This window comes from Podarcis tiliguerta (genome assembly GCF_965153285.1).
Source record: "Podarcis tiliguerta genome assembly, chromosome: 1".
Lineage (NCBI taxonomy): Eukaryota > Metazoa > Chordata > Lepidosauria > Squamata > Lacertidae > Podarcis > Podarcis tiliguerta.
Window position 1 is genome coordinate 102074113 of NC_139534.1, and position 24211 is coordinate 102098323.

Consider the following 24211-nt stretch of genomic DNA (forward strand, 5'->3'; position numbering starts at 1 on the left):
GTGAATGTGACCTCAGTGAAAGTAATTTTTTGGCATGATAGCCTAACTTCACATATAGCAATTGAACAGGTGAAAATAGACTTGCAAATGTAGCGGACTGATCAGCTGAAGCATCAAAGATTATGCAACAACAATGAAGGCAAACTCCATGTTTATTTCACAGTTCGTCTTCAGAGTGGATTGAAAATCAAGCACCCCATCTTGCAATGCCATTATAAAAAAATTCAGCACAGTAGTTCTCCCCAGCTCATTTTATCCTTGGAAGCAAAGTAGTAGACTGAGTGATAGGGTAGCGAAGTGGGAATTTGAAGCCATGTAACTCCGATCCCTAAACCAGGCTGGCTCTCGCTCTAAAAGGGACCCTTAGTCCGATCCAGCAAAAGAACCTCTCTTACATTCTAAAAGAGTGCCATCCTGCGCAACAGCGGCGAGGAATCTGAGGCCCTCCAGATGTTGTTGGGACTCCAACTCCCATCAGCCCCAGCAAGCATGGCCAATGTCCAAGGATAGTGGGAGTTGTAGTCCGGACAGCATCTGGGCGCCCACAAATTCCCCGTGCCTGCTGCTGCTGCCTCCGTGTACGGTTTTACGGGTCTGACTCCTCAATAAACCCTTTCATAAATCTTTCCACCATCTTCATCATTTGTTGCGGCTCTTTTGGCAGGCCGCCTGCAACCCTGGGAAACATTTCCACTTCGGCGCGCCTTCCGCCGCCCACTGAGGGGCGGGCGGGTGGGTGGGCGGGCAGGCTGTTAGGTGGAGTGAAGCCTTCCTTCCGAGACTACATGTCCCGAGATCCTCCGCGCCGCAGCGAAGCTCCGCCACGCGCCGCTCCGGCTCCGACGCCCGCCCCGCCGCCCACCCGCGCGCCACGCCCGTCGGTGGGTCGTCGGCCAATGAGCGGCGGAGCGGAGCGTGAGGCTGTGCGGGGCTAAGGTGGATGGCGGGGTTTCTCTGAGGCGGAGCTTCGGCGCGTTGGGGAGGCAGGCGGGCGGGCGGCCAGGGAGGGCTGTTGTCCCCCGGTCCCTAGGAGCCAGCGACGCCGAGCGCCTGCGGGCTGGGCTGGGCGGCGCGATGCCGGTCCACTCGCGGGAGAAGAAGGAGAACAACCACGACGAGATGGAGGTGGACTACGGGGAGAACGAGGGCAGCAGCTCCGAGGAGGAGGAGTCGGAGAGCTCGTCCGTGTCCGAGGAGGGTGACAGCTCAGGTGAAGCCGGCGAGGCAGCGGGGCGCCCTCTCTCCTGCCCGCTCGGGCTGGGCCGGGGGGTGGGAAAAGGAGGACTCAGCCCCGCCCCCTCTCCCCGTCCGCCCCGCCCCCTTCTCCCGCCCGGTGCTTCCCCCATGCACCCCCTTGGCTGTGGGGCGGAGGGCAGGGCAGCTCGCCCTAGGCGTCGCCCGGGGTAACAATAGGCAGGCAAGATGCTTGCTTTCGTCCAGGGCTGCAAAACCCCGTGCATGCTGGCAGGGGGGTAGGGCCCGTGGAACTCAGTGGAGATCCTTTCCGAGCAGATCTGCGTAGCATCCCTCTTGCTTGTCCGCGCCTTCCGGAGGCACCCCCCCCCCCAAAAAAAAACCCACCAGGGCTCCTGCATGCTAGTTGTGTTCAGCAGGGATGCCTTCTCTCTCTCTCTCTCTGCCCCCTTCTGTAAACCAATAAAGTTGCGGGAGCCACCTGTCCTCTCTTGCATTTGGCAAGCCACTACACACCCACATCCACCCACACATACTTGTCCCCCCCCCTTTCATGTTGCAACCCTGATTAAAAGAAAAAAGATGCAGGCGTGGATGGATGAGTGAGGAGATGGCTCCAGAGTAGATTAAGATATATTAGCTTCCAAGAAGGAGGCTATTTATTGATAGATAGAGGGAGGAGATGGATAAGACTGATAAGAGAAGGGGAAGGGAAGAGGCATATGAGGCTAGGCAGAGGCAAGGAAATGACTGGACAAACATATATGGTCAGAATTAATTCAGAGTAATGGAAGGGAAAAACAGAATGGAGTGTCTGGGCTCAGATGTGTGGGCAGACTGATGAAGAAAGTAGAGGAAAATCTTAATGCATTCAGGCATCCTCTCCATTTACACAGTTTGATTCTATTTCTGCCTACTCAGAATTGGCTCCTTTTGAGTTTAAGGTCTTACTCCCAGGTCAGGGAAATCAAGATCATATTTTTACTGCTTCCTGTGTTACAACAGGCAAGCATACAGAGAAGAGCCAAACTCAAGCCAGACCTAGCACAGATCTGCTGTACCTAATCTTTAAAGGGAAATGGCATGTATGTATAGTCTCCCATGCAGGTTTCCTACATTGTGCGTGTAGGACAGACTGGAGGAGAGAGGGAAACTGAAGTGAGAGCATCTCAACCTGTAGCTATAATTATTTGCACACTAAAATCTGGGAATATGGATTGTCTACGCATGCACACACACAGTTTGGCATACAATGAATTTCAGTGAAGAGGTACAGCTGGAGCTCTCCAACATCTGTAGAGTCATAGAGAACACAAGGGAATTCTATGAATAACTAAGGTCCCTGGGAAGGAAGCACAAAGTAGTTTGATCTGACTGGCTAGATTGAGATTGAATGGGGGGGGGGCTTGAAGGGAATGGGAGAAGATAAAATTATTTACATTTTTGCAAACAGTATTTGGAGAGAAGCATGGGAAGGGAATGCTGCAAAAGAAGGCATAGAAAGTAAGAATGAAACTCTCTACAGCGCAGGTACAGTTGCTATACCAGGAATCTGAGTGCAAGACAGGGTTGCAATTATTTTAGCATGGCTCACAAAATTATGCCCCTCACAAGTCTTGGAGGAGAGATTTGCAAAGTCTCTCAAAAGCACTTGTTTCTCCTTTTCATTCTTGGCATAGCTGTTATAGTGCCATAAAAATCTCTTACCTACCCTCATTTCTTTTCTTCACTGAACTATACTAATAGTGCATTTTCTCCATTTTATGTGCACATCCTCCAACACTTATCCCAACATTACAAAAGCAACAGAGGAAGTAAGTTTCTTTCCCTTCATTTGAGGAGTGAATTGCTTGGCAGAGCAATTAAGCCAACCATAAAAATGGTGTTTGATGAACACTATCCTGGCAGAACTGGAGATCTGCCTAGGCATTTTCAGAGAGGCAGACGTTTTCATCAGTTGCAGCAAAACCAATAGTCTTGTAGCATCTTAAAAACAACAGTAAATTTATTAAGGCATAAGCTCTCATGGACCAGAGTCCACTTTATCAGATGCGTTTATTTTTATTAACTGTTGTTACCAAACAGTTGTTTAGTTTCTGTGGCCAGACACCTCTCTTGGATAAACTGCTCTTGAGCCAGTAGTGGCTATGTGCTAGTAGCTCTACTCTAGGCTTATGACCCATGGAAATCTGGCTGGAACCCAGAAAAAATATAATTTATTTCACCAATTTATGTGCCACTTAATTAGAATTGTCTTGAAGTGGTGTACAAGTAAATCAACACAGAAAAGCTAAACATCAGTTAAAGTCATAAAATGAGAGCATTTGCTTGTGAACATGTAATATGCTTTATTACGAAGAGGACATGCTTTTTTGCTCTTTTCTCTCACCAACCCCCTCCAATATATGGAGCATTAAAACACTAAACCTTGTGCTCGCCTTCTTTCAAATATTTAAAAAAAAAACATTTAAGGGTAACATGCATTCTGTAAACCAACTGATCTTGTGAGTTCAGTCTTGGTCAGGTTCGAAAACACGGTATTACGGTAAGAACCTCTAGGTATTTTTAAGGGGAAAAACTCTTTCTGGAACAGTACTATATGCGTACATTATTTTAAACTCAAATAGTGAAGTGAAGGACATGAGGCAGGAGTTGATAATGCAGGTGAGCTGCGTACAGGTGAGCTGCAAGCAAGCTGCCAGCCAGCTCTGTGGAGGCTCCTTTTATTGACACAATATGCAAACCCAGGCAGATACATTTTGGGCTGTGACCTTTACACATCTTCCGGTCCCGATATCGTGGGGTGGTACAAAGTTATTTTGGCACCTGTTTCCACCGCATCATTTTCCCCTTGCACAATGTATGACGAAAGAGACAAAGGTTACAGACAGGACACCGCAGACTACTGAGACCACAAAAGGTTAGACAGAGGGCAAGATGTTAAGACAGCTGTGGCTTTATCTGTGAGGGGGAGTGTGCTCCGCACCCCAAGGTCACGCGTGCAGGCAGCTGAGGCTGCCTGCGGGTGGGAAGGGGTCTCCGCACCCAGCGATCATCCCTACAAAATAGAAGTTGCATTAAGCTTTTAAAATAAACTGAATGTGAATCAGGATTTCTTGCTGGAGTAAGCCGAGTGTTAACACTGTGCAGTGTGCAAGAAAGAGGCTGGATGAAGTGCTGGCACAGCACAATCTCCTTATCCTGTAGTTTGGCAGTTGCATTCAGGTCTAGGCTTGTAGGCTTCCCAGAGGCATTTGGTTGGCCCCTGTGACAACAGGATGCTGGATTAGATGGGCCCTTGGCCTGATCCAGCAGGGCTCTTTTTACGTTCTGACATGAGGATTTCACACTTCGAAATATTTGACTTTGCAGTATTAATCTTTCTAACTTGGAATCCAAATATTTGGGGGGGGGGGGGCAAACCCCAGGAAAAAGGGAACTATGTTTCCCAGGAGACTTTCCGTCAGACAACTCCCCAGTGCTGTTCACTATTTTAATAGTGGCTAGGATTCATCCTCACTTTTTGAAGACGTATTGTATAGTATCAGTAAACAACAACAACCCCCCAGCGGGGATTATGCCAAGTTTCTTCTGAACCACACAGACTGGATCCAGTGGATTTAGGTAGCAAGCCTACCTAGAAAAGCACTAAATAATTGGCAGCCAGACTTTTGGGGCAAGTACACCACATGTTGAGGAAAATGCATTTACCGTATTTTTTGCTCTATAAGACTCACTTTTTCCCTCCTAAAAAGTAAGGGGAAATGTGTGTGCGTCTTATGGAGCGAATGCAGGCTGCGCAGCTATCCCAGAAGCCAGAGCAGCAAGAGGGATTGCTGTTTTCGCTGCGCAGCGATCCCTCTTGCTGTTCTGGCTTCTGGGATTCAGAATTATTTTTTTTTCTTGTTTTCCTCCTCCAAAAACTAGGTGCGTCTTATGGTCTGGTGCGTCTTATAGAGCGAAAAATACGGTATACACCACCAAGGAGCTCAAGGAGGTTCTCCACCTCTCCGTATTATCCTCACAACAATCCTGTGAGGCAGGTTAGGCCGAGAGACAGCGACTGGCCCTAGGTTACTCAGTAAACTTCATGCTACGTGGAAATTCGAACCCTGCTCTCCCAGGTCCTAGTCCGACACACTAATGTGCCCTGCAGACTACATGCAGCTCCTTGCTCCTTGGTGCCTAGGTACACCAGAAAGCCTGTTTGCCTGTGCTATTTGCAGTGCAGTGCTATAGGTTGCAACCCATTGATCAAACCTTCACATTTCAGACTCGTAATACGTTGAAGTGTCAAACACTTAAGCTACTTACTTGGATGAGCAAATTCTAACCTGGGTTTCTGTCAGGGGTGGGGGAAGTCTCATGTCCAAAGCCATTCTTTTTAGGCCTCTTCAATATTTCACTGAGCACTTTTGTCACTTGTGCTTTCAGTGGAGTGTGGTAAATAAATCCCAACTAGTATGTGCTGTTCTCCCCCCCCCCTCAATTGTTTTTTGATTGGATGGGACTTCTGGAAGCACCAAATCTGTTTTTGAAATGACAAAGCAAGTAGCATGGTGGCAGATTCATTTCAGAAATCACGAGGAGATTCTCGGCACAGATTTTATTCATTGCTGGTATAGGTAAAAGTAAAGGACCCCTGGACAGTTAAGTCTAGTCAGAGACAACTATGCGGTTGTGGCGCTCATCTCGCTTTCAGGCCGAGGGAGCCGGCGTTTGTCCACAGATAGCTTTCCGGGTCATATGGCCAGCATGACTAAACCGCTTCTGGTGCAACGGAACACTGTGTTGGAAACCAGAGCACATGGAAACGCCATTTACCTTCCTGCCACAGTAGTACCTATTTATCTACTTGCACTTGGCAGGAGCTGGGACCGAGCAACAAGAGCTCACCCCGTCGCGGGGATTTGAACCGCCAACCTTCTGATTGGCAAGCCCAAGATGCTCTGGTTTAGACCACAGCGCCACCTGCTAGTATTTTGCTTCTGAATTGGACAAACAGTTAAGCTTTTGTTCATTTTTCTCATCCCAAGAATAATGTCAACAGATAACTGTTGACAGACATGCATTGATTCTTAGTAATGTATCTGTACCAGTTAGTACACAACAGACTTTCTCATGCTATAATTTGTACTGCTTTTGGTAATTGTTTGTCAGCCCAGAATTGACTCTGCAAACTCATAAACAAAATCCTGGAGGATTGTTATTGTAAAATATTCCAAAAGAGCACTGTGGTGTCAAAAGGAGCAACATGTCAACAGGAGGTTGTCTCTAGTTCACTTCCTCAATGTACTCTCACTGTTCAAAGACATCATAGCCTTAGCCTTCCATGTGCAATATGGAAATAACACTGATAGGTTGGGATGCAGTTAAGAGGATTATTAAAATATGTGCACTTTTATGAAGCAGCTGTAATGCTTAAAGCTGCTACTTAAATTAGGAAGTATCACTTCTCTGATTTGTCAAGTAAGCGTTGTGTATTCCCCTGAAATAATTGAAGTACAGAAAGTCATAAATCTGTTATTAGATTTTCTATCTGATTTAGGCCTCCATAATAAAGCACAGAACAATAAAGCAAAATAAAATGTTAGTATAAAACCTTAGAAACTTAAAAGACCTGAGCAAATAAAAAGGGATATACCTGATAAGAAAAAGAGAATAAGGGTTGTGTCAGGTGCAACTTTCACAGGAGCAAATTTCAGAAATAGGGTGCCACAATAGAATAGGCTCTTTCCTGTCATGGACATTTACTTTCCGTCTTGTGGAAAAACCATTACCCAGTAACTACCAGTCCTTGGGTCCATATATTTAGCTTTCAAGAAGATGATCTTGATTAGCATCCTAACATGTAAACAGAGAATGCAACAGATCCACCCCCCCCCCTTATTTCTAATTCTGCAGTGCATGCCATCCACACGTTCATGAAACACATTAATATTAAAAGAGATGAGTTTAAATTGCCTTGATATAAAACCAGTACCACATCTCCTGGTGATCCTGCAAGGGTACTTGCCGTATAGTGAAGAGCTCCAAAAGGGCCTTTCCAAATCCAAAGTCAGTGAATGAGCGGTAGAATGACGTGCAATTCAGTGTAAACAGGTGTAAAGGGATGCATGTTGGGGCAAAAAATAAATAAATCTCAATTTCACATGCCTGCTCAAGTGAGTCTGAACTAGTGATGGATGATCCAGTTTGGTTATATTCCAAGATGAATTGTGCAGCAGGAAAAAAATAAAGATGGCCAAGCATTAATTCCTCTTAAAACTTCATCCTTTGGAATATTAACTTTTTGTGTGTTTTTTTTAATGAACTGTTTGAGTATAAATTCTATAAAATAGACTGGAGGAAAACCAGTTGCTGTTGTGTATTTTTAAAGTGAATAATTCTGTTCTCAGAAATGGACGATGAGGACTGTGAAAGAAGAAGAATGGAGTGTTTGGATGAGATGTCCAATCTTGAAAAACAATTTACAGACCTCAAAGACCAGTAAGTAAACTACAGATTTGAATTTGCTTTGGATTCTAGTCCTCTCACCACCCTGGGTTAGCTTTGTATTTGGTAAAGCAAGGGAAGGCATAAAATATATTGGGATCTACTGGTACAAATTTGGGTGAATTGCAGTAGATTCACAGGGTTCTCTGATGGGATTCTGTGACAGTAGCTACAATGGAAAGGCTTTTTTCCTTAATTAGATTGCTGAAGTGTAGGATGCTTGGGAGAAGGCATGAGTAGGCTTTATGGGTAAAAGAATTGTGAGCTCAGATGTGCTATCAAAACAAATCCCTGGGCTGAGACCTCTTCCTTAATTCTCAGTATGTATTTCCCCACCCTGATGCCATTCTGCACCTGTCTCTAGTTGATGGATTATGGGTTGTAGTAAAACTAAAAGGTAGGTGGAGCACTGGAAGCTGCTGTATGTGGAATCAGACCATCAAAACATCTGCCTCTGTCTGCACTGGTTGGATGTGGCACCTCAAGGTTTCAAATGAGGGTCTTTCCAAGCCCAATCTGGAATTGCCAGGGATTGAACTGATTGTCTTTTGCATGCAAAGCATACAGTGGTACCTTGGGTTACATACACTTCAGGTTACACACTCCACTAAGCCAGAAATAGTGCTTCAGGTTAAGAAATTTGCTTCAGGATAAGAACAGAAATTGGGTTCCGGCAGCTTGGCGGCAGCAGGAGGCCCCATTAGCTAAAGTGGTGCTTCAGGTTAAGAACAGTTTCAGGTTAAGTACGGACCTCCGGAACGAATTAAGTACTTAACCCGAGGTACCACTGTATGTTCTGCTAATGGACTACAGACCTTCTCCAAGCCTGAAGTCTGCCTATCCCTGATCCAAAGCTTTGTGGAGCAACGTTATGATTGTTTATGCTGAAAGATTAATGTATGCTGGTGAAATTTTGGGAAGTTTCTAGATATTTATTGCATTTTACATGGTAGTGATCTGTGTTGGGACCTCCTTGTGAGGGACAGATAATCAATACAATGATGCGTAGAGATTTCCAATGTAGTTACCATGGAATTTTATATTGCTGTACATCTGAAATGGAAGAATTCACCCTTGTCTTCCTAGACCTTATATGCAAAAGGAGAAGCAACTTTTGCCCTCTGCTAGGGTGGGACATTCTAAAAAGCCATCCTAATTGTGATGGCATAGCCACCTGCATTTTATGCCCATTCCTCCTCCCATTCAAGCAGAAAGTGGGGAAATGGGGTCTTCTCTATGCAGTCGTACCTTGGTTCTCTAACAGAATCCGTTCTGAAAATGTTCGAAAACCAAGGTGCAGCTTCTGATTAGCTGCCAGAGTTTCCTGCACTCAGTCAGAAGTTGCATAAGCCGTGTCGGAAGTTCAGGTTCCAAAGAACGTTCGCAAACTGGAACACTCACTTCCAGGTTTGCGGTGTTCGGGATCCCAAACATTCGAGTTGCAAGGCATTCGAGAACCAAGGTACAAGGATCATGCTGTAGAAGTGAACCAACTTCCCCACCCCTCGCCTTACATAGCTACAATCCACTGCACTTTAAGCGGTTTTTACCAGGCTTGACTCCAACTCTGGAAGTGATATGGGCACTAACAAAACTCTAGGTAGCAATGGATGCTACAAGGTGAAAGTGTGTGCATGCTTCACTTCACTCTCCTGCACATTCTGCTTCAAATAAAGGCCAGACTGGTCCTGTTTTGTATTTGAATGTGGCAGCTCTAGGTGCAGGGCTGCCCTGTAAACTGCAAATCAGGAAACATGGTTTTATTTTCTGGTGCAGAGTGTGAAATTCTTTGGGTTGCTGAAATGGAAGTATTTGGTAGCACCGTAGTGAGGACTCTTGAAACATTCAGTTACTGTGAAACAACACTCACTTGTGCTAAACCAGTTTAAGTCCTTAGTCCAACCTCATTAAAAAAAATTTTACTTCATTGTCTTTTATCTACAGCTGCTGTGCTGTTTTTACTGAGTTATTAATATTGTTAGCTGCCCTGAGAGCAGGATATGCATTTCAACATTTTAAAAAATAACAATAAAGGATCGGCCTTTGTTTTTTTAAAAAAGTGAGTGTTCTGTTCTGCACGTTTCCCAGACTAAGACTTGGAATAAATACTGTAAATATCTAGTTAGCAAAGAGTTCCAATTCATATAGCTGTATGTATGTGTTGGGTACTAGGAGATAGTCTTAAATGGATGTCTGATATTCATCTGTGAGTGCTAAAATCAGGAAGCATAATGTAAAGATCCAGCACTGTATAAGCATTGTGTAAGTGATAATTTTTCTGTACAGTTTAGTCGGTTTTTAAGTCCTCTTAATTTCTGTAAGGTTGGCAGGTTCAATGGGTTTTCTAGGTTCTGGCCATTGGTGGCTGTGGAAAATGTATTCTTAGTAATGTTAATATACAGTATTCTCTACACTACTTTAATGCAATGTACTCCATCTTTCATTTGCATTATGTTAAGACTTTACAAAGAGAGATTAAGCCAAGTGGATGCAAAACTTCAGGAGGTCATTGCGGGAAAGGCACCAGAGTACTTGGAACCGCTGGCAGCTCTTCAAGAAAACATGCAAATCCGAACAAAAGTGGCAGGTAAATGTGCAAAGGGGTTGTTTTTGATTCAGCTAGGTACTTCTTGTTAGTAGAAGTAAAATACCAACAAAAACATTTAAATCTGCTCCTTTTTAACTACACCGTGCTCTTCGGCACTTCTGTCTTCGTTGGTGAAAGATTCAAGGAGGGCATCGTATAAGAATACCCAGAGTAGATGAAATCAAACTCTCATCTCATCTGCTTGGCCTCCAAGGCATTCTCTTATTTACTGGGTTTTTAGCAAGGCAGAGTTAGGCTCTCCTCTCTTCCTCCCACCCCTTTTCCCGCTAGCATAGGAAGCAAACAATAGCAAAGCCTGGATACATGAGGGAACCGGGGAGCACTTTAGCTGCTTTCCCATACACTTCTATGCCCACCTCCAAGATAGAAAGTGGGCAGTTAATATCTCATCAAGCTTTTACCACGTTTAACATTCAAGAATCAAGACGAGCAGAGGAGCAAATGGGCCGCACTCAGAGCTAGGAAAAAGAAAGGACAAGGACCTTTATTTCTAGCCTGTTTTCCCAGTATCACAGCCCTGATGTGTTTTGGAAGGGGAAATGTGAAAAGGGCACATGAGGGGAAATTTTGTTTGTGTTTACTGGGCACAGGATGGGCAGTGGAGTAAAGAGAGCCTTGTCCTTGGGTTGAATGGGTTGAACTGAAAAAGGGGCCTTTTACTGATGGGGAATTTAGAATTCACTTGTGGAGAATTCATGAGGGCCAGGCATGATTGGGATTTCACCACTGTTTAAAATGCCCCATTCCTTAGGGTTTGGTAAGTTGCAGCTTATGGGGAAATGCATTGGTAGGTTAAATGAGGCCTGTAGGCCCTATTTTGCCTCTCCCACAGAAGGTTTAAATAAAAAAAAATGTTTGTTTGTAGGTATCTACAGAGAGCTCTGTTTAGAGTCCGTGAAAAACAAATATGAATGTGAAATCCAAGCTTCCCGCCAGCACTGTGAGGTACCGTTCATAGCTGAAGAGAGTTTTCATTTGTCTGTAACTGTTGGGGCTTGCTTCTGGAGAAACATGCACACAATCAGGTTGTGCAGCTGACAAGTTATTTTTGAACGTAGAATATTACAGCATTTTCATCCACAGAAATGAGAACAATGATTTTAATTACTGGGCTTTCTTGAAAATCATGTTGAAGCTCTTGGTAGCATGTCTAATCAGCCGTGTAAAATCTTAATCTCAAAAGGAAACCAGCGTGCCACCTGAGGGGTACACTGGGAACACAAAATGAAGCAAATTACTTCAGCTAAGTTATGTATGTTTCAAGTTTGCATAAACAAGTGGTTGCTAGGTCAGGCCACTGCCATGTGATTTGTTTCAGTTCTGCGATGCTACCTGAACCACAATTTCGACTGCATCTCTTGTGTGTGGTGTCATTTTCAAAGAACTTTTCTGTGATGTGTGGCGTATTTCTGCTGCCTGGAGGGGAAACCAAGAACTCAGACGTTGTTTTGATTCAGAAGAAGGTTCACACAGTACTAAACATCATTGAGAGGCACTGAAAATCTTTGAATGAGCTCTGGGTGGGATGATTCAATTCAGGCTCGCAGTTCTGTAGTTTCTGGCTTTCCCCCTGAAAAACATAGGCATACTAACTGGTTACTGTAATAATCAAAACATTAGATTGCAATGAAGAAGAGACTTCATGCTACATTGACAGCATTATCACAAAAACATTGGTCATGTAGCTCTGTAGATCCATATACGCCTATAAACACCAGCTGTAATTGTTAAAGGCTCTTCCTGTAAACAGTTAAAAACACTAAGGCCTGATTCAAGCAAAATTAACAGGATTAAAAATTCCACTGGGTCAACATTAAAGCCTTGCATGAACCTTGCATCTCTTTGGATCCTGGCTGCAGTGCAGTGTCCAGAAGTACCAGGTGCTATATAGCGCACCTGGACAATACAGTGTTTCTTTGTGAGACAAAAATTGATGCCCTGCTTTTTCATAGTTTCCCACAATAAGAAATGCAATAATCACTCCCTTTTAATAGCAAACTCAGATGGTGAGTGTCAACAGAAATGGAGCCAAGAGGGAAGTATGAGTGTGCTTATGGAAACCCTGAGGATGGTGGAGATAATTACACAAACACTCTGAAGGGCCAAAACAGTGCAGTGAGGACTGAGAATGCTGAATGCTACTTGGGAAGAACAAGGGGTGTGGCAACAGATGAAGAGTAAAAGTGCCCTCCTTCAGCCCTTGTATTCCAGAGGATGTGCTGTGTGGCTGGGACTCTGAACAGCAACACTCTTGTTAGAGGTGGTGGCGCGCTGCGACATTTTGTTGCATGTTCCACTTGCAAGTAATGCACTTGTACATGGTTTCCCAATAGTATGTGGAAGGTCAAACACAATAGTTCTCATCCAGAACTAGTCCTGTGGAGCTAATTTAATGAAATACCTTGTGGCCTTTGGTAGGAATTCCCATCTCTCTCTATGTGTATATACATATACATATACATATACATATACATATACATATACATATACATGTATATATGTACACACACACACACACACACACACCCCTATCAACTGGTTCAAAGAGGCTTGTATGACAGAAATGTGTCCATATCCATTGTTTGCATGGAAGCTTGTTTCTGCATCAAGATATCCTAGGGTGGACTGGTGTTTCCAAAGTGCTAAGGTGTTGTGTAAGGTGTTGGGGACGTGGGTGGCGCTGTGGGTAAAAGCCTCAGCACCTAGGGCTTGCTGATCGAAAGGTCGGCGGTTCGAATCCCCGCGGCGGGGTGCGCTCCCGTTGTTCGGTCCCAGCGCCTGCCAACCTAGCAGTTCGAAAGCACCCCCAGGGGCAAGTAGATAAATAGGGATCGCTTACCAGCGGGAAGGTAAATGGCGTTTCTGTGTGTGGCTCTGGCTTGCCAGAGCAGTGATGTCATGCTGGCCACGTGACCCGGAAGTGTCTCCGGACAGCGCTGGCCCCCGGCCTCTTGAGTGAGATGGGCGCACAACCCTAGAGTCTGTCAAGACTGGCCCGTACGGGCAGGGGTACCTTTACCTTTACTTTTAAGGTGTTGTACCAGTTTCTTCTTCTCTATTTTATTCTCACAACAACCCTGTGAGGTAGGTTAGGCTGAGAGACAGTGACTGGTCAAAGGACACGTTATTGTTATTATCCTTAAAATTTGTATACTTCCCTATACTCATAGGTCTTGGGGCATTTCACAACACAAAGTTACAATATACAAAGCACAAAATACATAATAAAAATAATCAAAACAATTAACAATACTAATTTATGCACAACAATACTAATGTATAAACGATACACTCCCCAGCAAAAGCCCCTAAACGATACCCCAACTCAAATACAAATACAAAAATACAAATTAACATATAACATTTAACAACAATTTAAAACAACACCCCCCCCAATAAAACAGTACCCACCCAAATTAAAATCCCATTCCTGTTAAAACAATAACTGGGTGCAGTGGTGGGTGGGATTGGCAAAGTTTTTTGCCCCCTTTTTAATTTAATTTTTATTTTTTTACTGAAGATGAATGAGCAGAAGTTAAATGAGCAGAATAAGTGTAGACGTTGCATGTTTTAAATTCAGAATTCAGTTTAAACCATATTGTTTCCAACTTTTTTTTTTTGAGAAATAAATCAAAATATCTGTTTTTAATTTGCATAATCCACCCTGAGTTCCCTCAGAATGATCAGAATCCAAAGATCTAGTTCATGCTGAAGGGTTTGATTGCACCATTTGGGATTCTTGATTTTGAATATAAGGCGGCTACATATTGATAGCCCCCCTGCAATAAGTTCCAAACATGATATACTGTGTGGCCAGTGGGGAAGGAAGGGAGGCTACTTTTGCAGGGATACACGAGCTGAAATTTCTTAAAGCATCTCCAGGACTAGTTGCATAGTCTTTGTATTCCAGCTGCATTGCTTCTTTTACAGTGGCACCTTGGTTCTCAAACTTTATCCATTCCGGAAGTTCGTTCCAAAGCCAAAGCGTTCCAAAACCAAGGCGCACTTTCCCATAGAAAGTAATGCAAAACCGATTAATCCGTTCCAGACTTTTAAACACAACCCCGAAAACAGCAATTTAACATTAATGTTACTATCTAACAAGACCATTGATCCATAAAATGAAAGCAATAATCAGTGTACTGTACTATAAAATAAATAAGACAGTATTGTAGGTGATAGAAATTAAAATTATTATTTTTTCTTACCTGCACTGATGATAGTCATTGTTTGCATGGGGGGCTTTTATCCATTTCCGCAGCCACACAATCAATCAGTAGCTGAACTGTGTTCCACACAATCACAAAAACAAATTAACCGAAATAGCCTCAAAAACTAAAACGCAAAATAAATACCAAAAACAAAAGTGCCCGACTTAATCCGTTCCGTAAGTCTGTTTGGCAGCTTCTGTTTGGTGCAGGCGCCCCAGAAACAATAGCCAACAGCCGCATCAGACGTTCAGCTTCCGAAAAATGTTCCAAAACCGGAACACTTACTTCTGGGTTTTTGGCGTTTGAGAACCAAGGCGTTTGAGTACCAAGACGTTTGAGAACCAAGGTACCACTGTACTTCCCCCCAAGATGACTTGAAATTCTCCCATGTGTTCCTACAGGTTGCTTGTCCTGAGTCCTTTGCAAGTAGCTACATACAGATCATAACATATTTAGAAGGAAAATGAGGTTTTGGGTTTCTCCTTTTTTAAGACTAGTGTGTTCATTTTCTTGCGTTTATATAATTTCCCACTGTTTGGAAAATATGGGTAAAGCCCTTCACATTTATCAGGCTAGGCTTGGTGCTTTGTAGATTCAAAACACTTCTTGGAAGACGAAAACCCCTTTTAACCCCTCGCTTTTGTTATGCCATGCACCCACTTGAATGTTCTGCAGGATGTTAACCCTTCTGTGCGCTATTGCATCTGCCTCACGCACCTGAGACTACCTTTCTCAACATCAGATGACAGTCTTTTTGCATTGCCTCTGGCACTCTGAACCCAGCGAGAGAACGGTTCTTATACATCAGGTCTCTGTTGGAAGCTTCTTCCGTTGCTCTTGAGTGCCCCAATCCAGTAGAAGATGATGTGTTGGCTGCTTTTTGTTGGCTAATGTTTGACTACATTGTTAACTTTTCCTTTCAGAGTGAAAAGCTCTTGTTGTATGACACAGTTCAAAGTGAACTGGAAGAGAAAATCAGACGACTTGAAGAAGACCGACATAGCATTGACATTACCTCAGGTAACTAAGAGCTGGTGGAGTGTCCTGACTCCTAGTTCTTGCCGACAAAGACTTGAAGAAAGATTCTTTCCAAAGGCTTTAATGTATAGATTACCGCTGCACATATGCAGATTACTGGTTTAAGGCACTTCAGGCAAACCTAAACACAGCTATATGAAAGGCAGGTACTCTAACTACCAAAGTTTTAGACATTGACCCTACACTGTCACACACCTTTTGCTATCCTATATATAGGAATGGGGTGGGCCCATCTTAGGGCAGTAAGCATTTCTGAAATCTCTCACTACGCCTAGTGTGCGGAATCTACTGTTCTCTTGCTGTTCTCTGGCCTCGGCCCAGTATACCTGAAGGGGCGTCTCCACCCCCATCTTTCAGCCCAGACAATGAGGTCCAGCTCCAAGGGCCTTCTGGCAGTTCCCTCATTGTGAAAAGTGAACCAGGCAGAGGGACTTCTCAATAGTGGCACCTGCCCTGTGGAACGCCCTCCCATCTGATGTCAAGGAAATGAACAACTATCTGACTTTTAGAAGACATCTGAAGGCAGCCCTGTTTAGGGAAGTTTTTAATGTTTGATGTTTTACCATGTTTCTCATATTCTGTTGGAAGCCGCCCAGAGTGGAAACCCAGCCAGATGGGCGGGGTATAAATAATAAATTATTATTATTATTTATTACTGTTGTTTGGCTTCTCCTGGACCTAGGTGATAAGGGAAGTGTCTCTGCCTCCTCAGAGGTGGCTGGGACCAGTGAAACATCCCCTCCTGGGTAGGCAGAGCTACTCCCAGTAACTGGCGGCTCTGGGGTGGGCGATGCAGAGAACGTGTCAGAGAGAGGGCGTGTCAGAGAGAGGCTGTGACTACCTTGGAGAATGAGAGAGGTGGGACTTTTGGCTCTCATCACAGGGGCAAATGAGATGGAAGAGCAGGTTGGGGGGAAACTCCATCCCCTGGGGACATTGCTCACACTGCCAGCAGCGTCTCCCATATTCCACTGGAGCCTTCTTCCGGCACCTTGGGCAGTTCTCCATCTGCCTTGTCTTGACTCAGCCAGCCCATAACATAAAGGTAGCTGCACAGAAATGGAAAGGAAGAGTGTACATGAAGTGACCAAATACTTGTGTCAAGTTGGAGTTGGTCACAGGCATGGTTTATAACACTCAAATGCAAGGGTCTCTCAGCCTAATGCCATAAAGAAAAATCTATTCTAAATGTTAATAAGATGGGATAGTCAGTGTAAGTGGCAGTTCCAGTTCCTAAAGCAGCACAGCTTGCTTATCAGTTGTATCTATAGATGAGCTTGGAGACCAGTGTGCTATGTGAAGAAAATTGTTTTAACTGCCACATGCTTACATTTCCTCAGAGTTATGGAATGATGAACTTCAGTCTAGGAAAAAAAGGAAGGATCCCTTCAGTCCCGATAAGAAGAAACCGGTTGTTGTATCAGATATCCTTTTCATGGTTGCCAACTGGATATAATATTCGCTGAAATACAGTGCTGCTAGTTGTTAACACTTCATAAAACTTTCATTGAGAAACTAAGTGGGGTGAAACACAAGACAATGGTTTGAAAGCTGAGAATTTAGTACAATATTTTTCTTGGGGACTAAGAGCCGGTCTGCCCATTAGGATTGTCACTCTTTTTTTTTGCACAGTATGTGGTATGGTTATAGTAACAGGCTGATGTTAAAAACCTTGGATGATATTCAGCTAAGTCACACTCAATGTAGACCCATTAAAATGAGTGGACTTGGTTCCACTGCTTTCAGTGGCTCTAGTCTGATTATGAATAATGTTGGATATCACCCTCCTGGTTATAATGTGGATTATTAAAGAGAAGATGGCAGGTGGTACAGCATAAACTCTCCATCTAGTGATAACCCAGCATTTCTATTCTCCAACCCCACAACTTTTTTAAAGCCTAAGAGTTTGCAGAAATTTTGGCAACAGTTGTAATGAGGTGCCTTTTGTTTTTCTGTGCATGTATGCAGAGGAACTGGCCACAACCACAACTTTTCATTCTTTAGAACCCGAAAGGATGTGTAGCCACACAATGAGTGCTTTTGAAAACAAGGAAATGAAGCAATGCTGCTTCTCTGATAAATTTGTGTCGGCGCTCCAAGGCATACACAAAAAATATGTATGCCCTGCCCTTGGGGTCTGTTTTGGCACAGATTTTCGTTGCGTTATACCAAGCATACTTCGAAGTGATCTGCTAGAACCTTTTTTAAAAACAACAAAAAACAACTTGACTCCCTTTGGAAATGTGCAAGTCCCTTAACATATCAACGACCCTATATAGTGTACATGCTGCAAGATCTTGATATACTTGAAGACTGGACCACAATAAGAAAGGTATCGTTGAATGTTGCTCTCTGTATTCCTTTTTCTTTTAAAGAAAATGGATGATATGAATGGGCATAGCTTAGGTTTCAAGAGGGATGCTCTTTAAAGCAAAGCTCCTAAGTTGGTTTGCCGAAATGATGACTAACTAACCATTTTTTTAATTTCAGGCAATGGCTACTTTGGGGCCACATAGAGTGAAAACAGAACGTAAGAACAATCTGCTTTATACTTGTTTAATCCTTGCCTCTATAATAGCTCAGGATTTCTCAGCCACAGATGCTAAGAGTTTACTATGGGGAGTTATTAATTGTGTACGGATTAGGCAGCAAGACACTGTTTTTTGTCTTGTGTGGTTTGGAAAGACTTTCTGTCCTTTTGGAGAACTTACCGTATTTTCGCCCTATAGGGCGCACTTTTTCCCCTCCAAAAATGAAGGGGAAATGTGTGTGCATCCTATGGGGCAAATGCAGGCTTCAGGAAGCTATCCGCAAGCCTTGGGAGCCCGTGGGAGTTCCCGCCAGGCTCCCACAGCTTGCGGAGAGCTGCCTGCATCCCAAAGCCTGGGGCGCACTGAGCTCAGCGTGCCCAAGGCTTCGCGCAGCTCTGCACAAGCCGTGGGAGCCCGGCGCGACTTCGCGCTGGCGGAGAGCTGTCTGCATCCCTGCGGATAGCAGCCTGTTCTGGGGGCTGGGGTCGGGGGAAGCTTGGACTAGGTGTGTGCCCTATGGGCTGCTGCACCCTATGGGGCGAAAAATATGGTAAGTGGATCCCTTCTGTAGTAGGGAGTGGAGAACCTTGCAGGAAGGGCCACATGGCAGTAACTGGGAGGTGGGGGTGATAGAAGCAAAAGTTGGTGGAGCACCAAGTACTGATCTACTCACGCATCCCTCTTCATCCTTCAGGCATTTAAGAGCATTATCAGAGTTCAAGGACATTCTAACCTGGCAAAAATACTCAAGTAGGGTGCAATGGAGAGCCAGTTATGGGTGTAGTTTGTGGAAATGGGGAGTGGCTGGAAAGGCTCCAGGGCCAGAGGGAAAGGCCTGGGGGGCCACATTCAGTCCCTGCGGCTGAGGCTCCCCATTCCTGTTCTATAGTTGTGGGAGGTGTTCCAAGCAAAAAGGCAAACTCAGAGTAGAAATAAGGTAGACAGAAATTGCCTTCTTAAATTTCGTGTTCTGTTTTGTCTGCACTGATTCTTTCAGCCCCTGTCAAGTTGGAAAAACATGTACACAATGCAAGATCTGAAGATGGAAGACTGTATTATAATGGGGAGTGGTACGGACGTGGACAAGCGATATGTATCGATAGGAAAGATGAATGCCCTGTAAGGTAAAGATAGCGGGCAGGATTCACCTAGTGAACCTGTCTCTGGTTGGAGGAATCTCAAGAGTTTTAGTTAAAAGAATAAACAAAGCAGACCCCACAACACTCAAGTCTGTGAATAAATTTATATTATATACTGAATAATGTTCTTGTATGGGGAAAGTACACAGTGCATACCAGGCATAGGCAAACTCCAGCCCTCCAGATGTTTGGGACTACAATTCCCATCATCCCTAGCTAGCAGGACCAGTGGCCAGGGATGATGGGAGTTGTAGTCCCAAACATCTGGAGGGCCGGAGTTTGCCTATGCCTCGTACACACAGACAATATGAACATTAATTTATAAATATACAGAGAGAAATGAGTTAAATCACAGCAGGACTAGAGAAGCTTGCCTATGCATCACTCAGTGAGAACTTTTGTCAACATGGAGTCAACAGCAGAATGATTAGCTGGCAACGATGTAGCTACAGAAGCATCCGCAGAGGTGACTTTTGTATCCTATAGTAATAGTATGCTTTCATATAGGGTACCTTATTACGCCTATCAGTAGCAATCCCACAACAAATCGAGCTTCCATCTGTGTTACTTACAATAGCTAGATGTTATTGTAGGATTCCTACTGATAGGCATTGTAAAACATACTATACAGATGGCAGCCGTTTTGCGCAGGGATTCCATTCCCATTTGTCAGTGTTTGTAAGCCAGCCCATTATGCCACGCCCCGTTACTCCCTGCCCCCGTTACGCCCTCTTCACGGTCCAAAAGGACTGACGTGTCGACAGCCGCACATCAATTGGACACGCTCAGAATGGTCTCCACCTGTACAAAAGCAAACTGTACTATAGGATTCTGACTTCAGCATCCTATAGAGCGCTGCTGTAGCTACATCATTGCCAGCTAGCCACTCTGCTGTTAAGCCTGCGCACGTGCCTGTCTCTCTCTTTCCCTTCCTTAACAAAGGGCGGCTATTAAAGATGTGAACGGTTGGTAAACAGACGTAGTAATGTTTAGTACACTTCCAATATCAGTGTTCCTGTATTTTATTAACTATCCTTAATTTAATGAGGCACTTGGTATAATGCTTGTGTGTTCTATTACCAATAATTACAGTACCGTTTATAAATGGCAGTGCAGTTTAAGGTGATCCTGTAGTTTTATATGGACACTAATGTGCTCCTGATTCCCCCCTCCTTTCTTTTCAGTGCCATAATTACAACAATTAACCATGATGAAGTGTGGTTTAAGAGGCCTGATGGAAGCAAATCCAAACTGTATATTTCTCAGCTACAGAAAGGAAAATATTCAATCAAGCATAATCACAACTGACCGTTAAACCAACCAGACAGTGTTATCCTGCTAGATGTGCCATGAGATGAAAGATGTATTTACTATTTGTTCTCATCTATTTTGTGTGGCGGTATCTGTGTATTTGTAGTAGTTTCAGTAATCTTCATACAAATGTCTTAGAATAAGTGACACATAATCATGTCGACCATGACGTCTTGCCTCTAATTCGGCTCCAGCGTCTCAGATAGAAAACATTAACCTTTTGGAGAGCCTGAGAACATCTGACTAAGCCTGCAGTCCTACAAAGCTATGTGCATGCATGGGGGAGAATGGCGCATGCAGCTGCTTGGGGTCTTTTAAGTTTCTTTTGCAGCTGCTTGCCTGGCTCAATGTGTGAGCCAATTTTAAAACTGCCTATTGAGCTACTGGGGGAAGTGAGAGGATGCTGCAGAAAGACACCACCTGGGCACATTTTTGGTTCTTCACCACATGGCACACTAGCTTCTAAGACTGTAGTCTAAATCCACTTGTATAAAATGGGAAAGAAGTGCTATTTATATATATAAAGAAATTAATGGATCATGTGATGATTGTGATGTCTATCACTACATATATAAGAACTCCTTGAATTTTAGAAAACATGTCATGTTTGTCTTGCAAACCTATGTTAGCTTGCGCAAATGTTACTTTGATGTAGCCTAATGGAAAAGTATACTTAGATGGGCAACTGGGGAAAAGTGGAGACCCCCCCCCCCCAAACAGTTATCCTAGCTGGGTTACTTCAGAAAAACTGTTACTGATTTCTATTAAAACTAGCACCGTTGGGGGGTGGGGTGGGGGGGAATCAGTGCAAAAGCAAATGACACTGTTTCCGTTTCTGCAAGTATTAAGTCCCCTCTCCAAAGGTCAAGAGTGCCTGTTCTGAAAATGGTAAACCGATAACCAAAAGTATTGCTGCATATAGCTCTGTAATTAAATGTATCCGTAGTCCAATGATGTGTAATCCTTTAAAATTGTACCCTGGGCGGAAACAATGGTGTTTGCTGCTTAACAACCTCAAAAAGTTAGCATTTGTAAGCTTAGCATCAGGAGTGAGATCTTTTAGTTTTACCTTACATGTTCGACAGTGGAACAGACATCCTCAGAAGGTGGTGGACTTCCATGGAGTGTTTTTTAAAGCAGAGGTTGGTTGGCCGCCTGTTATGGGTGTTTTAGCTGAGATTCCTGTATTGCTGGGGATTTGACCCCAGGGTCCCATCCAGCTCTGCAATTCTATGATTCTGTGTTGGAGGCGTGAACTGTGGCTGGGTGGAAGGAGGAGAAGATGTTACTTGGTGGTTTTGTGCACTTTACTATCCATTGAGATGAGCCTTTGAAGGAAGTCTGCATCTAATGGAAAAGGCTGCCAAAAGTGTTTTTATGTTCTAGGTTGGACTGGTGCTAAATCTGGAATCTTAACATGCAACCCCTCTCTATTTCAAGTCCTGAATTAAAACCCCTATGTGTAAAATAAATTAATCAGTGTGTTTGCAGTACTCCAGTCTCATCCCAGCAAGCAAATATCATGGTGGGCCTGGATGGGCATCTTAGGGGAGTCTGCTCTACTTGAAAATAGCATCCCGTGGAGAAATCAACTGTTAGGCCCAGAAGCTGGCCTGAATCAACTGCTCAGCCAAAGGAAAAGGGAGTTATCCAAAGCAGCGCTAAGTAGTAACTTCCTCCATCAGCATAAGGATTTCTGCTTGAGTGGAACTTCCCCCACAGCCCCTCCCATCTGTTCTAAGAGTTCTCATAAGCCTCTGAAGTGGATTTGCGGGAGTGGGGGTGGTTCTGTTGCACAAGCAGAAATCCTTGTGCTGATGGGATGCATTAGTTGGATGCTACCCCAAGTATTTTTATGTCTCATCGTTCAAATTTGAGCTTAAAGTGTATTGGAAGTGAGGAGCCCTAAAGCTGGATTCAATGGGCAGGATTCTGACAATTTGCTCTTGTAAATTCTTGCCCTGTCGCCTCTTTTGCATCCAGAGCAGTTTCAGCTCAGCCTAGCAGCAAGAGCTGGCCTGAGCTCAGAGCAACGTACACTGAGACTATTGTCTTCTTTTTAAAAATAAAAAATGAAGGATTGGCAGCGTCGGCCTTTGCACACTTCTGCAGGTTGGAATCTCATCTGTCCTTCAGTATCAACATGTGTGTGTGAACATACATGTACACACTAACCTTCAGCAATCTGCATTACCGTCCAAGCTGGGGCACTTGAGCATCGCTGCATGGAACCATGGGATGTCAGCCACTCCTGCTTAAATAACTATTTCTTGTGTTCATGTTACCATGCTTCCACTATGGCTGGTAATATGACACATCTCCTCTGCGTTGGAATTGTCTCTGACTTGCCAGTTTGATTGATTCTAGTTGCTGGGGCTCAGAATAAAGTCTTATCCTGGTTTATAAACTGCTTTCATGTTTATGTGGAAATGTATTTACCGATTATGCGAAACCCATTTGACTGTTGTCAAAAGTCTATAATCCCAGGCTTCTGAAATTGGCCTGCAACGGTTTTCTTCTTACTCTGCATGTCACACATATTAGCCAAATGTATATAAAGTAATTCTGACAGGTTGGCTTTTGACAAAACCTACTGTATGTACACAGTTTGATAAAGCTTTTTTTGTAATGAGATATTTGTATTTTTTAACCTAGTATATAAATAAATGAACCTGTCATGGAGAATCTGAATAGTTGTACAGCTCGTGAATGTGGTTTCTGTAGTGTAAACCTTTTTTTAAAAAAAATAAAAATTGCCATGTATTCAAGCACCTCGGAGGAGGAAATATTTTAAAGTTTTATTGCCTAATCTAATGGACTAATAGTTCTGATACTGTATGCAAACAACTGAAGCAGCTGTTATTATCAAACCATTCATTTCTAAGACAACAAGAGCCTGTGAACCGACGCTATATACTGAGAAGCCCCTGGCTAGCTACACCAACACTGTGACTGGCTGCAATCATTGCAGCAAGGAGGCTGGCTGTGAGCAAAGGTAATGTCTTGGCTCACTGATAGAGCTCATGCTGTGAATGCAAAGTTCACTCCCCAGCATCTCCAGGATAGGACTGGGAAAAGCACCTGCCTGAAACCCTGGAGAGTTGCTGCGAGTCAGTGCAGACAGTACTGAGTTAGACTGACCAATGGTCTGACTCAGCAAAAGGTCGTTTCTTGCATCTTCAAAATGAGCTTTGACAAACCCTTACAGAGAGCACGTCTGGAGTCCTGTCACCATTGCTAGCACTACTACTACCATGTGTGCTTTGACTGCCTCAGGCAGTTTCTGTCCTCTGGCAATAGAAAAGGCAAGGGAAGATGTTGCCTCTGCAGAGCAAGATGGGGGAAATAAAGTCCAGAGGGCTGGAACAGGGCACTCTGGCAACTTATTCAGTAGCTGCTACAGGTGACCAGAGGCTTCTGTACACATAAAATATTCACATGTTTCTGTATGAATCAGCCGTTAGCTGTACATTTATCCGTTTGCCTTCATACTAAGATTACAGGTGTTATTAACAAATTGTTAATTTGAAAATTTAAAATTCAGTGTTTGAGTTGAATAATTCCTGGCACGCACTGGAAATTGGGGATCCCATTCATGAAATGCTTTCCCCAAGAGACTCGCCTGGTAGCCTGCATTGCATATTTTCAGTGCCAGGCAAGGACTTTCCTCACAGGCTATTAACA

General features: G+C 43.9%; 1 protein-coding gene across 3 annotated transcripts; it reads left to right on the forward strand.

The window, feature by feature from the left end:
* The first annotated feature begins 312 nt into the window (after window positions 1-312).
* BRMS1L (BRMS1 like transcriptional repressor) lies at window positions 313-23218 on the forward strand. Of its 3 annotated transcripts, none has more exons than XM_083453313.1 (10): window positions 313-1210; window positions 7593-7683; window positions 10149-10276; window positions 11163-11242; window positions 15432-15528; window positions 16887-16970; window positions 17814-17878; window positions 18037-18076; window positions 19075-19201; window positions 20401-23218. In XM_083453313.1, the coding sequence occupies exons 1-10, from the start codon at window positions 1075-1077 to the stop codon at window positions 20522-20524; spliced, it is 972 nt and encodes a 323-aa protein (XP_083309439.1). In that variant the 5' UTR covers window positions 313-1074; the 3' UTR covers window positions 20525-23218. The 3 variants fall into 3 exon arrangements, 1 of the variants encoding a protein (XP_083309439.1); XR_014514394.1 differs by having other exon boundaries at window positions 783-1210; window positions 18037-18258; window positions 18633-19201; XR_014514395.1 differs by lacking the exon at window positions 20401-23218 and adding an exon at window positions 19307-19425 and having other exon boundaries at window positions 783-1210; window positions 19075-19267.
* Window positions 23219-24211: the final 993 nt, after the last annotated feature.